The sequence below is a fragment of the Cebidichthys violaceus genome, unplaced genomic scaffold, assembly GCF_023349555.1.
Source record: "Cebidichthys violaceus isolate CVI_PGR_0920_01 unplaced genomic scaffold, fCebVio1.0.p SCAF_9, whole genome shotgun sequence".
Taxonomy (NCBI): Eukaryota; Metazoa; Chordata; class Actinopteri; order Perciformes; family Stichaeidae; genus Cebidichthys; species Cebidichthys violaceus.
The window spans coordinates 3,628,067-3,641,571 of record NW_027176975.1 but is presented as its reverse complement, the minus strand read 5'-3'; the positions used below and the strand labels follow the sequence as shown (position 1 = coordinate 3,641,571).

Sequence of the window (13,505 nt, the reverse complement as noted above, 5' to 3'; positions counted from 1 at the left end):
GTCCTCCGCTGGCCGGTTTTCTACATCAAGCACGATAAGAACGCCACAATCAAAACACAATATGTTCTTTTAATCATTTCACATGAACTCAACACCATTCCACTCACTGTTGCAACTCCATATCCAGCATCTCTTCAAACAAACAAACACATCAGTTCAGTGTATTGTAGTGAAATGCACCTTCCCATCATTGTCTTCTATGTAGCAGAGCTTTGTGCTTTCATTGCAAGTGCAGCACTAAAGAAATAATATGTATAATATATAAGATTAAAAATGTGAAACTGTTGAAAACCAGTCAAGCTGTTAGGATTAAAAGAAGAGTAAATAGAAACTTAAAGACGCTACCCTTAAAGCTTTGCTCTGTGTAAAACAATGAGGATGTCCCTTTAGTGTGAACTTCAAATACAATAAGGATTTAACATCTAAAAAATCCAGCATATGTACATTTTAAATCGGCTTTACGCAACACTTTATTCTACATCATGTCTCATGTGGCAATAGGTTGAGCTGACGCAGAGAGTCAGAGACACGAAGGATAAGGACTTTGGTTGCAGTGATGGAGTCGCTCCGTGTCATTCTGGTCCACCGCGCTGTGAAGACAGAACACAGAACTAGTTGTAACATGTTCATTAGATAGAAGAAGAGTTTAAAGTCCAAAGGTTTCGACGCAGGTTTATCTTGAATCTAGGACAAAGGTTGTGTTCTAACTACTGACACCTGAAGTTCAGAGGCCCCTCCCCCCCCCACCTCCCTCACCTGGATGTAGTCCATTTCCTCCGCCGCCATCGGTCTCCTGCGGTACCTCGCAGGGAGCAGCTGAATAGAGGCCAGCGAATCTGGCGTGCCAGAAATTGGGGTCAGAGGTACGTGAGGGCGCGATGACGGAGGCGGCGGCGGCGTCGGGGCGCTGTGTGGGGAGAAGTTAACCGCTGACGTTTTCAAAGCCTCTTGGGCTAGAAAAGGAAAGAAGAAGAAGAAAAAGAAAAAGGTCACTGATGATAAAAGCAACATTCATTCAATCCTCGCTAAATGTTTATCATTTACACCACGAAACAACAAAAGGTCACAGGATCAGTTACATCACCAAGAGCGTTTTTTTAGGCTGGGTTCCTTCATTTAGGTCGTCGGACCCTCGCTCACTCTCTTCATGCTCACCATTGGGCCGTGCGATGTCTAGTCTTTTGGGGAACTTGATCAGAGGAGCGTGAGGCCGAACTGCCTGCAAAAACACACACACACACACACACACACACACACACACACACACACACACATATATATTAGATCAGACAGCTGTGTAAATAAACATAATATTTTTCCAGTATTTCAGTGGCAGATATAATAATCACAACCACAAGGTGTTCGTGTGATTGAAGTGATGACCGCAGCCTGAGACTATGACAGAGACTCACACAAAGTGTCTCAGATAACAGCAACTTTGCTTCATACTATTGCTGCAACTAACAATCAGACTGACAGAAACAAGTGACAGACTGAGACGAACAGTTGAAGTCACGAGGCAAGAACACGTGTCCTGGTACTAGCTTCTCACGTGCAAGGTTTCGCTATTTTTTTTTTTCCTTTTTAATCACTGATTAGAAACTAAATTTAGTTATAGCCACCAATATATTTAGGTTTCAGACTGAACAATACTAACTAACATACTAACCAGAAAACAGGAAATGATTAAATGATTAAATGCAGTTTTAATCCACATAACGCTGAACACTGATATATATTTGCTGGGCTACAGTATCTCTGTCATTGAAAATGACAACATTCATTGAGCGACGTAAAAAGTCAACTGACTGTCGTAACGTTCAGTCATTTTCTGAGCTCCACTTCATCTCTGTACAAAGTTATCTAACGCTAAACTAGTTTCCTCCTGAACGCACGCGACTCCAGCTAACGGCACATCAGCCAAACCGTTTAAAATGTCAGCGGCTGTTCATGTAGAATTTACTCATTAAACGTCTTGTTCCGCTTGCTGCTGTCTCAACACAACACATTGCGGTTAAACAAGGACATCAACAAGGGTACGGCGGTGTTTGTCACCCCATAAAAGGCCTCGCTAAAAAAGCTTATCAACCGTAAAGAACGACAGAAAGGCGACGTGTTAATGTCGCAACGTTAATCTGACCTCAAACACACCGACGTGTACGGTAATTCAAATTGCGGAGCGCTGTTACCTGGATAACTCGGGCGGCGGGTGCTGCCATTTTGGAGCTGACTTTGCTTCCCATGACGACCCCGCGGGTTCACTTCCGGTAAAAGAGACGCTCCGCGCAGCTGCAGAAGGACACCACAAGATGGCGCTGCGGTTATTGTAAACCGTTAAATCTATACCATAACACGCAGAGTGGTCCAGAGGATGCGGTTCATGGGAATGGTGCGGAGGGATGGAGGGGGATAAGATGCCTCTCTTAAAGCCTAGCTGTTACATGAATAGCATCAATAACTTTTAAGCGACACACCAATAATATGAGTATTCTAAGGCCATAATGGTAATAATATGTCTTTAATTCTATAGGCTAACGTCACCGTACGTATAGCCATGTCTTTACCTCTCTGGAGAAGCGGCCGTTAGATATGTTGACCCAGCGGTTGTCCTGCGAGGTCAAATCCTCAGGCCATACTGCAGCCTTATCATTCCGGGTTGTGAGTTAGCCTCCTGTCAAAAAGGGACGTACAAAAACACACTAATAAAAGACTTTAATCCGCTGTAAAGCACAACCAGTCGAGGTCAAATGAGGCTCCGAAGACTTTTATTCCCCATTAAGCTACTAAAAGGCAACACTGTTGTCTGTGTGATACCTACAATGTCAACACAAGACTACTGCGCTAGGGTAAAGACAAATATCGTACCCTATCTTTGATTCCACTCCGTCTTGATAAAAAAAAAGGTCAAGTAAGTCTTGTCCAATCAACGACGAGGAAAGTAGCAGAGATCGTTTATGATCAAGATGTGTCACCAGCAGAAAACTCACAGTCAACCACGAGTCTCTCAAGCTGCATTGCAAATTCATATTAATGACATATAATAGAGTAAAACCATCCCGCTCTATGCTTACAGCATACATAATAGATAGTATAATCAAATATAGCTTATCATCTTGTCCCTCTATGACGTTCAAGAGTTACAAGACACCGTTTAAAAAAAAGAAAGACTGGAATGGTCAAAATCAAAGCAGCAGAGGTTGGATTTCTTCAGTTTTTGTCCCCATTATGGATCAAAATGCTGCATCCTAAATCTCCATAATGTAACTGAATATCATTTTCCATTGGAGCCCTCCCCGCTTGGTTGATGTGAATGTCTTCTAAACTCCATGTTTATGTAATCTAGACTCAAGATGACAACCCAATACAAATGATAAAACCTTTGAGCAGTTAATACTGTACTTAAAGTCTTGTATTATTGACTTGTGAACCTCAAATTCTCATAACCTTTGAAATATTAAAGGGATAGCTTTTACAAGAAACGAACACAACTTGTTACCACTACTGCTGGCTAGTGGAGCATCTCTCCTATAAGGCTCTTTGTACGTGCGGTCAGTTTCATGTGGGCCATGATATCACAACACCGCCATCTACTGGATCCCTCATTCATTGCAGGATTCTCTGAATTCCCCAACCCTTAAACCACAGTGTGAGATTAGGGAATTTCCAAACCTTAATGCCATTTTCATTGTATTACATAATGTTCCCCTCACTAATACTGGCCTAGTTATGAAATTATACTTATCAATGCATTGAATCTTTGCTTCATTTCGACATGATTCAGTATCTTTGTTATAAATGTTTGTGTGCATGGTGTCATGATCCTCACATATCTACAGATGATGGAACTGATAAACATCCACAGTAAGAAACTACATCTCAACAGTCGCGTGGCCAAGTCACATTTTATTAGATCTTCTTTTATTAAACAAACTGGTCCAGAGTCATAGAAAACAAAAAGGTCCCGATCTAAACACGGGCCGACTCTTAACTCGACACCACCCCCGTGGCTGCGCATGCTTTTTTTACGACAGGTTGCACGGTACAGTGGCGGTCTCAAGCGAAGATTCGGGCCCCTGACGTGACATTTTCTCAGTTGCAGCACAGTTTACAGATATAGCGCACGCCGCCACATGTGCTGCGTCAGTAGCTGCTCGCCACGGCTGTTTGACCCAGGCCTGCTCGCCAGCTGCGTGACTGAGACTCAGTGGCTCTTTGACCTGTCGAACAGCTGCTTGAGTTGGTCCTGAGAGGTGGCCTCTTTCTGCTGCATGAGATCGTTGTGGCCCTTGGTGACGCCCCAGCTGTCGGGGGCAGACATGGAGGGACACAGGGGTCGACCAGAGGCCGGCTTCAGGTTCTCCCAGTAGTCACGGCGGGCTCTAGGAGAGACAAAGAGTCACATAAGTTAGTACTCACTGGTCTCGAAGAGCTGATTTCTCACACTTTAGGGTGCCATATTTATGCTATATTCAGTAACAAAAGTCATCTCCTCTGACCTGGCTCTGACCCAGGGCTTGGTGTGCATCTCCAGACCAGCGCCCCAGTTGCCGTGCTTCTCTGACGCGACAGGGAGGAAGCCCCTCTCGGGGGCCAGCTCCTCTGCAACGGCCCTGATGTGGTAGGGCTCAAATCCACAGCAGCCGCCGATGAAGTGGATGCCAGCGTTGAAGGCCTCTCTGGCGTACTTGTGCATGTCCCAGCGGGACAGGATCCTGGGCTCCAGACCTGACAGGGGATTTATACACATTAGACCCCATAACCGTGGTTGCCTTTGGGGTTACCCTGCAGCAGTGGGGTGCAGTGCACCAGCCGGAGGGCGTATGCGCATGCACACTGAGAAAGCACTCATGTTTTAAGGTGTAATGCTATATGTTTGAAGGAAAATGCAACGCAGTGTTTGATTACCGAAGGGGAATTCTGGCAGGTCGATGAATCCCTGACAGTTGCAGTCGGGGGTGTGGAATGCCAGGGGCTGCACCATGTAGTGAGCCTTCAGTCCGGCCTTCTCCACTCCCTCCTTCATCATCTTGACAGCTTCCACACAGGTCATGGGGTCAAAGTGGCAGTTGACGCCAACAATCTGGGCACCTAAAGGGGGACATGCATCGGCGTGAGCTGGCTGTTACTGATAAGCAGAGGAAGAAAAAAAAAAAAACAGGTGGAAGAGACAGAACCGACGCACAGAACTGTGTTGGCGAGCAGCCTGGTCCCAGTTATTCATTCTTAATACCAGTAGACCACGAACAGTCTTGTCTCGTGTCTACCGGTTAGAAATCTTGCCCTTGCCACCACAGGAAATACTACCTAGTCACACTACAGAGAGCTCATGTGAACCATTTTAAAGTTACATTTACTTTTAACACCAAGTTGTGCTCATGGGTGTATCTAAAGAACACTGTACCCACCGGCTTTGACCAGCCTGACGGCACACTCTGCAGGTGAGACTCCGTGCATGTCTCCGTTCGGTCCGATGCACATAGAAGCAGCCACGGGCTTCCCTGTCTCCTTCAGCACCTCCACGGCCCACACGGCCTCCTCCACATGCTCAAAGTACTGCAGGACAGAGACATCATAAACATCCACGAAAAAAAAAAAGAAGAAGCTACAAAATGAGGGATGAATTTAGTTATGGTTAAGGGCTGTTTTTATCTCTACCTCAGCAATCAGGAAGTCCACGTTCTTCTTCATGAACACGTCCAGCTGTTTCTTCAAGATGGCCTTCACTTCAGTCTCACTCTTGCAGCTCAGGTAGGACGGAGTCTGACACACTCCTCCGGCAACCAGGGCGTCGCCCTCGTCGGCGACCTCGCGGGCCAAATCGCAGGCGGCCTCGTTGATCTGAGCTCCCTGCGGGTCAAAAAAAACCAACAAATTATGGGTGAAATTCGGACAACCTGCGGAATGTTCTGCTTATTCTTACGAAAGCCAATTGGACTTACGGTGAAGGTGAGCTTGTTGCCCCTGTTCTCCAGTTTGTCGTCGCTGGCGTAGAAGGTGAATGTCTGCATGACATTGGCCCCGGCCCTCAGGAACTCCCTGTGCAGCTGTCGCACTGAAATCATCAAACAAAGCAACGCGCGATGAAGCAAACGTACGAGCAAATCCACCTGAACTGTGACACACGACGCACAAGCAAAAGGCCCATCTGCAGGGAAACCAATGCAGAGGATAACGAAGCAGCCACTCAGAGTCCAAAACAGCTGGTTCTCACCTGCTTCAGGGTGCTCTGCGGCGGCCTCCGGCGTCCAGGGACCGGCCTTCACGTAGCCCCTCTTCTCCAGGGCGAACACGAAGCCTCCATCCCCGATCACGACCTCCCCGGCGTCGAGGCGCTCCAAAATTCCCTGTGGTGACGGATCGGTGAGAGCTCAGAATGACGGAGATTGAATGTGACCGTCAGTCAGGCTGGAGATGAGCCACTGAGGCCAAAGAGTCGGTAGGTTTACGTTCAACTTGACAGCAGCTGACAACCGGCACGCCACTTAGTAGTATAGTCCCAGGGCAGCATCCTGCAGCCCCCCCCCCCCCAGCCCCACCCTCGCCCCCCTTTCTCTCAGTGATCCTGAGAGTCATCGAGAAAGCAGCACATGTCATGTCAGAGAGCAGCTGCACGGCTCCCATTGACCGATAGACTTGAACCCTTTGATTCCCACACGTGTGACTCTCAAAGTGAAATTAAGTGAGAGTGAACAAACTCTTTCCACTTTCTTTGTCTTTATTACACTTGAGACCACGGTCTGCAAAATGTATTTGCATCCACGCTCAGTCTGAATAATCAGCAGTCACTGTGATGAGTTTGAATTCACTGCTCTGGCACTGGATAGTTTATAGTTGTTGTATTTTTTTATTGATAGATTCACTTATTTGAATCCAATTAAAGCCCCACCTCATGTCATGACCGCTCAGATTTGTCTGTCCTGAGATCCCATCATAAAACATGACAAATTCTGGAATTTGTACAATAATAAAACTGCAATTAAGAGAAACTCCTTCACCCATTTTAAGAAGAAATACTTCAAAGTTGCTCTTAATGAGAGAACATCATGATCACCATCTATATCATGAGCTTAAAGGGGAAAAAAAGACGTTTTTCTAAGTCATTTTCTTTAGACAAAAGTTCACACATACCTTCTTTGCTGGTGCCATAATCCTGCAGCTGTGTGGACCCCTGACTGCTCAGACTTTGAGAGGCTGAAGCAACATTAGAGAGGAGCAGGAGGCCACTATAAATCTCTCTGAAGCAGGGGAGGGGTCCTGATGGGAGCTGCTCTGATTGGCAGCGGGCAAAATTACACAACTGCAATGTTTACGTGTTCCCCCTCCCCTCTTTAGCTGAATGAGAGTATTGTGAGTGTCCCAGTTTAAATATGGCTGTTGGTCTGTTTGTCTGGGTTCTGTTTTTTTGGACCCTGAATAGACGAGTCCAACTCAATAGCGGGCAGTCACCAACAAGGATTGAGTCCTTTCTAAACCGGTGAAATGTGCGATGTACTCGTGGTTATATTTTGTTGCTGCAGTCCAATAGCACTCATTCCACACTGACAACACGTAGCCGTGAAATTAGGTGACACTGAGGTTTATTGTTTGGGGGTTTACAGAGTAATACTCCACAAGTGGAGCATCGCCGTTACAAGTGCTTTTTCATTTTTCAGACTGAACTCGGAAAGTCTTCTACCCTCCGTCCTCACGCCGAGGACTTGGCCTTCTTCTGCATCTCCAGCACGTGCTTCATTTCCTGGCTGCTGGTGGCCTCTTTGTGCTGCAGCAGGTCAGCGTGGCCCTTGGTCACGCCCCAGCTCTCTGGCGTGGACATGGACGGGCACTTGGGACGACCGGATGCGGGAGCGAGATGCTCCCAGTAGTCCCGACGGGACCTAGAGGGGGCGGAGACACAAGTTAAACGTAGAGGAAAAGATGCACCGAGTCATATGCTATTCTTTAATGCGTGTGCATTTCAGTATTTTGGCTGGTTTACCTGGCTCTGACCCAGGGTTTGGTGTGCATCTCCAGACCAGAACCCCACATTCCATGTTTCTCTGATCCCGGGGCCACGATCCCTCTCTCGGGGGCCAGCTCCTCTGCTATGGCCCTGATGTGGTAGGGCTCGAACCCACAGCAGCCGCCGATGAAGCGGATGCCGGCCTTGTAGGCCTCTCTGGCGTACTCGTGCATGTCCCAGCGGGTCAGGATCCTGGGCTCCAGGGCTGAGGAAGGAAAAAGGAGACAAATGTAAGAAGCTGCCGACTACACAACTTTATTTTTTATTTTTTTAATGTCCGAGTGAAACATATTACCAAAGGGGAATTCTGGCAGGTCGATGAAACCCTGACAGTTGCAGTCGGGGGTGTGAAATGCCAGGGGCTGCACCATGTAGTGAGCCTTCAGCCGGGCCTTCTCCACTCCCTCCTTCATCAACTTCACAGCTTTCACACAGGTCATGGGGTCAAAGTGGCAGTTGACTCCCACAATCTGGGCACCTGGAGAACAGAGGGAATTGTTTTATTGCTTGTATCAGATAACACAGCTGACTCTCAAGTAAAGAAACATGCGGGTAATATCGTACCGGCATTCACCAGCCTGATGGCACACTCTCCGGGTAAGACGCCGTGCATGTCTCCCTCCGGTCCGATGCACATGGAGGCAGCCACGGGCTTCCCGCTGGTCTTCAGCACCTCCACTGCCCACACGGCCTCCTCGACATGCTCGAAGTACTGCAGCGAGAGAAACAACACGGTCACCACTGAGCGCTCACTCGCTCCACTAATCCTATTTTGGATTGAAGTCGCTCCAACAACGACGAGACTTGGAAACGAGAAGTGGATCCACCTCAGCAATCAGGAAGTCCACGTTCTTCTTCATGAACACGTCCAGCTGTTTCTTGAAGATGGCCTTCACTTCTGTCTCACTCTTGCAGCTGAGGTAGGACGGAGTCTGACACACTCCACCGGCAACCAGGGCGTCTCCTTCACTGGCTACTTCCCTTGCCAGGTCACAAGCTGCCTCGTTGATTTTGGCCCCCTGAGAGAACATCGCAGTTGATGGAAAAAGGCCACAATCAGTATCGGATAAAGCGGTATTTGCTGTAAATGTTGGCTGATATATAGTTGGCCACTCACAGTGATTTTCAAGTTCTGACCCCTGTTCTCCAGTTTGTCGTCGCTGGCGTAGAAGGTGAATGTCTGCATGACATTGGCCCCGGCCCTCAAGAACTCCCTGTGCAGCTGCCGCACTAATGGAAACACGCACGTTTTGAAGCATTTAGGTTTGTGTACCTTCCCTCCATGTGGTTTTAGACACAGTGTGTGAGTGTTCGCGTCTGTCTTACCGGCCTCAGGGTGTGTGACGGTAGCCTCGGGGGTCCACGGCCCGGCCTTCACGTAGCCTCTCTTCTCCAGAGCGAACACAAAGCCTCCGTCGCCGATCACCACCTCCCCAGCATTGAGGCGCTCAATGATACCCTGTGGGAGCAGACAGATTTAAGCCAACACATCACTTGAGCTCCATGCTGAATGGCTTATAAACTTTTGATATTTTGTAGGTTACCTAAAGGGACAGTTCCAAAAACATTCACAAAATCCTGACCCGGTTACTCAAGATAATCCACAGACCCACAGTGTTGAGCTGTTACATGTAGGAACAATGGTTGAAAGTAAATAGTTCCTACAAGGTCTGTGGATTATCTTGAGCGTGACTTCTGGAGATAGAAATTGCTGTTGACTTAAGTAAATGTATTTATTTTGCACTTTGAGCCAAGTGCCATGTAGTCCCATTATATTGGGGAGAAGTTAGACGTCACTATAGCCGATATCTTCAAAAGAACTATGCAACTCAGACTTAAACAATCTAGATTTATAAATAGCTCTACAGGTAAGAGGAAACTGTCCCTTTAATATCTCTACAAATACAACAGATTCCCGTACAAAGGTGCAGAGAAAAAAGCAGTTATCACTCTGAGCCGCTCCAGCAGTGACTGCTTTAGTCTGGTTGTTTCACAAACCACATGCACGGCTCAAGACAGCACGGCCCGTGGACCAACAGGACAACTACAACCCTCAGTAGTTACATGGCACAGTTTTGCATCAACAAAATCTCTGCAGACAGTAATATAAATGCAGTATCGTCTGCATAGAGCTTTATGTACCTTCTTGACCGGAGCCATCTCTTCTTCCCGGTTTCAGTTGAAGCACGAAGCACTTGGTAACAGCGAACCCCTCTTTTTGCCCGAAGAGTGCAGAGAGTCGGCCCTCGCCAGCTTTATACTGCTGTGTGAATATGGGAGGATTCATTTCATTGCCAAATTCATGTATAAACACCACATCTCTGTTTGGACATTGTGCAACACAGTCTGGCTCACAGATCAATGATGAAGGTACTGGCAGCAGTTGGTTCAGGTGAGACAGGGACATGCTTCTGTAATAGAAAGAGCTATGTGCCTGTTTAATGATTATATTAAAATCTCCAGTTGACCATTAACCATTCGTTTGGTTAATTGTGGGTCACTGTGAAGCGAAACACATAAAAGAAAGGGTTAGTTTAAAATGTGAGAGTTTTCTTTGGGAATGCAAATCAGTTTCCTGCAAATGAGCATTTGGTAAAATGTTAATATGTTGTTATTGGTTAACCAGCCTGCTTACATCAAACCAAATCCTCCAGGTGTTCGTCTCCTCACAGCTGGAACCGTCTGCAAAGGCCCGAAGAGATGAGCTCGCATTGCGCACCTCGCTCCGATACCTGCTTGTCTTGAGACACAAGACTGATGAGGCTGGCAATGGTCTATTCTGCTCCATGCAATGTGAGGTGACTGATTGCAGCTTCTATATGTTGTGGATTTATATGAAGATCTCACAACAGAAGGGTGGTTTGTGTATCTTAGTCTTGTGCAAAGAAGCTATTGCAGAACTATAACAAAAGTAATTTTCAAGCAAAAATGACAAAAAAAAATGTGATAGTCCCAACTTCACCATGGTGAGAATCTTTTGTTTTTACTTGTCCTGCACTCCAGTAAATTCAATGTTTTTGGGCTTTGTGCTGTTGGTTGAATAAAACAAGACTTTTGCTGACATCACTTTTGGCCAGACATTGCGATGGATGTTTTTAATCATCCCTGAACCATATTCTCTTAACGACAGAAACCAGTATAAAGCAACACTGCTGCATGTAGAGCTTTCCAGGTTAACCAGTAACACCTCCTATTCTGCCCACATAGTCTTCATCTGTGGCCCTTATTTTTATTTTTTTCCATGCCCCACACACAGACATGCGCTAAAACACGTACAAATATGCACGGGCACACACACACAGATACGGGGGGGGGGGGGGTATTGACCTTCGGTGGAGCGCCGGTGTGTAGCCCTGTCAGCTCTGGGACGAGCCAGTTTCAGGGAGAGTGAGATAGGCCTCCCTAAGGTGTTTATCAACAGAGTCAAAGTTCAGAAAAACGCCTCCCATCTATAGTTTACAATTCATCAGCGTGTGTCGGAGGTGCACAGATCCTGTTGCCCTCTGCGGATCTGATGGAACTGCACCCGCACACCAGTTTGCAAAAGACTGCAAAACTATAAGGCAAATAAAAATGTTTATAGTTATGTTCCACATATGAATCTCTGACTCAAACAAGAGAAATATGAGGATAAGAAGGACTGGGACTCTGTGATCTTTGGACATCACAGGGCAAGCCCAAAAAAAAAAGTTCTTGAAACCGGTGGGAAGGCGATGGCTCTCTGCTTACAACCCAGTCATTCATCAAACAGAAAAAATAGTTCCGCCACACAGTTAACTGGCTGTATTTAATTAAGAGCGGAGTGCTCTTCTTTTTTTTTTACTATAAGGTGTAGAAGTTTCCCTTGCAGAGGCAGCGCAGCAGGACCAAAGGGAAGGTGTTTGAGTGCACATGTGTGGTGAACATGTTTGTTTTTTTTAAGGAGCGATTGTCCACATGTTTGCGAGTGTGTGTGTGTGTGTGTGTGTGTGTGTGTGTGCTTGTGTGTAGGAGCAGAAATAGCTCAAGTGTCACTGAAGTGCTGAGTGAAGCAGCAGATCCCCACGGTGGAAGAGACCCCCCCCCCCCCAAATCCCAACGAGCCTGTTCTGAAGAGAGCTCCGCCAAAGTGAACGCTGCTCACCGGGCCCACTGACCGACCGAATGGCTTGTTCAAACACACACTGGAAGAAAGGGACTTCTTTCTTCTTTTGATCACCTTCTTTTGGATTTAGACCTTTGTCTCTTGACCCCCCCCCCCCCACCCCCGCCCTCTCTTCTTTTGCCTATAACGTTGCACCATGAAATCTATATATCTCCCATTTCTTCCGAGGTCTTCCAGCTATTCCAGTTCAGAGTATCTGGCGCTGACCAGCAGCTGTACTGAGAGACTTTTATCTCTCTGCAGCCACAACTAGATCTCGCAGGCTGAGGCTGGATCTGATCCGTGCAGTTGCAACGGGACCAAAGGCTGAAGCAGAGGGTGAAGGGAGACGGGGCCGACGACCAACTGGGAGGAAGGGGGGGGGGGGTTGAAAGGGGAGAGGGTTGGAAGTGAGGCTGGCTGGGAAAAGGGCCACATTTGAAGCATGAGAGAACGGAGGAAGAGGGTGCCAAACTTTGCAATAGCGTGCAAGCCCGGCTCTTTCTGCGTGGAGCCACATTTGGTGTGTGAAGGACCTCGGCTGACACTGATAAAGTCCGGGTTAACTATTAACTCCTAATGAACTGATAGCATGTTCAGGTGGCAACACAAGGAGGACAGAGAGAAGTTGGTGGGTTAAAGCTTCTTCAGTCTGGTAACTAAATCTGCAGAGTTTCTGACAGTTGGGCCTGAATGCAGTGAACCTCATGTGCATCGTCGTAACATGCAAAGCCAGCACCGACCCACCTCTTCTCTCTCTACATAACCTCAACACATGGTCCGTTGTCCGCATTGCTTCACTCCCCCCCCCCCCCCCGTTCTACAGGGACTCCCTGAGCCACTGCAGCCCCCTGTTTACCTCCACCCCTTCCTCTGGTCCAATCACGGGGAAGACATTCTGCTGACACCGGCCATTCTTTGCGGATTTTGTGGGCCACAGAACGACAGATAGGGAGAGAGACGCTAAGTGGGAGACAAAGAGAGAGAGAGAGAGAGAGAGCTTGATGAAGTGTCTGCCGTCTTTGCATGCTGGTTTCACTGCACCAATCATGACTTCTTATTAGGTTTGAACATGTTTAAAATGTACTAAACAAGAAGAAGCCATTACAAACGATGCAATGTCATACTAATTTAGGACACAAGAGGGACCACTAGTGCGCTCCCTTCAGTTAGAGCAGTGGCTTCCCTCTCTTATGCACACTTGAAACAGGTGATGTTTTGCACTGATGTGTCCACGGCTCGCCTCCTTTTGCACTCTATGCACTTGAATTTGTCACACCTGCACATTCTGTATTTCATGTTAAAGTAACAATCACCTAAGTGTCACATTTTCAGCGCATCAGAACACGCAGACGGATTTGTTTCCACAGCTACACCAAGTTG

The 13,505-nt window shown here is 47.2% G+C and overlaps 3 protein-coding genes across 4 annotated transcripts; all 3 read right to left on the bottom strand.

Annotated features, from left to right (window-relative positions):
• Positions 1 to 49: 49 nt before the first annotated feature.
• kgd4 (alpha-ketoglutarate dehydrogenase subunit 4) lies at positions 50 to 2,909 on the bottom strand. 2 transcript variants are annotated; one of them, XM_068703474.1, is made up of 6 exons: positions 2,866 to 2,909; positions 2,565 to 2,671; positions 2,190 to 2,289; positions 1,156 to 1,219; positions 757 to 953; positions 50 to 590 (listed from the first exon to the last, which is right to left on the bottom strand). In XM_068703474.1, exons 3-6 carry the CDS (start codon positions 2,241 to 2,243, stop codon positions 573 to 575), a joined length of 333 nt encoding a protein of 110 aa, XP_068559575.1. In that variant the 5' UTR covers positions 2,244 to 2,289; positions 2,565 to 2,671; positions 2,866 to 2,909; the 3' UTR covers positions 50 to 572. The 2 variants fall into 2 exon arrangements, with proteins under 2 accessions (XP_068559575.1, XP_068559573.1); XM_068703472.1 differs by lacking the exon at positions 2,866 to 2,909 and having other exon boundaries at positions 2,565 to 2,859.
• A 974-nt stretch (positions 2,910 to 3,883) lies between these two features.
• On the bottom strand, positions 3,884 to 7,263 carry LOC137866902 (betaine--homocysteine S-methyltransferase 1-like). Its single transcript, XM_068703168.1, has 8 exons — positions 7,129 to 7,263; positions 6,212 to 6,344; positions 5,940 to 6,052; positions 5,656 to 5,847; positions 5,406 to 5,553; positions 4,906 to 5,088; positions 4,497 to 4,725; positions 3,884 to 4,379 (listed from the first exon to the last, which is right to left on the bottom strand). Exons 1-8 carry the CDS (start codon positions 7,144 to 7,146, stop codon positions 4,202 to 4,204), a joined length of 1,194 nt encoding a protein of 397 aa, XP_068559269.1. The 5' UTR covers positions 7,147 to 7,263; the 3' UTR covers positions 3,884 to 4,201.
• A 297-nt stretch (positions 7,264 to 7,560) lies between these two features.
• On the bottom strand, positions 7,561 to 10,245 carry LOC137866901 (betaine--homocysteine S-methyltransferase 1-like). The gene is made up of 8 exons (XM_068703167.1): positions 10,142 to 10,245; positions 9,326 to 9,458; positions 9,117 to 9,229; positions 8,827 to 9,018; positions 8,564 to 8,711; positions 8,295 to 8,477; positions 7,976 to 8,204; positions 7,561 to 7,874 (listed from the first exon to the last, which is right to left on the bottom strand). The coding sequence occupies exons 1-8, from the start codon at positions 10,157 to 10,159 to the stop codon at positions 7,685 to 7,687; spliced, it is 1,206 nt and encodes a 401-aa protein (XP_068559268.1). The 5' UTR covers positions 10,160 to 10,245; the 3' UTR covers positions 7,561 to 7,684.
• Between the last annotated feature and the right edge of the window lie 3,260 nt (positions 10,246 to 13,505).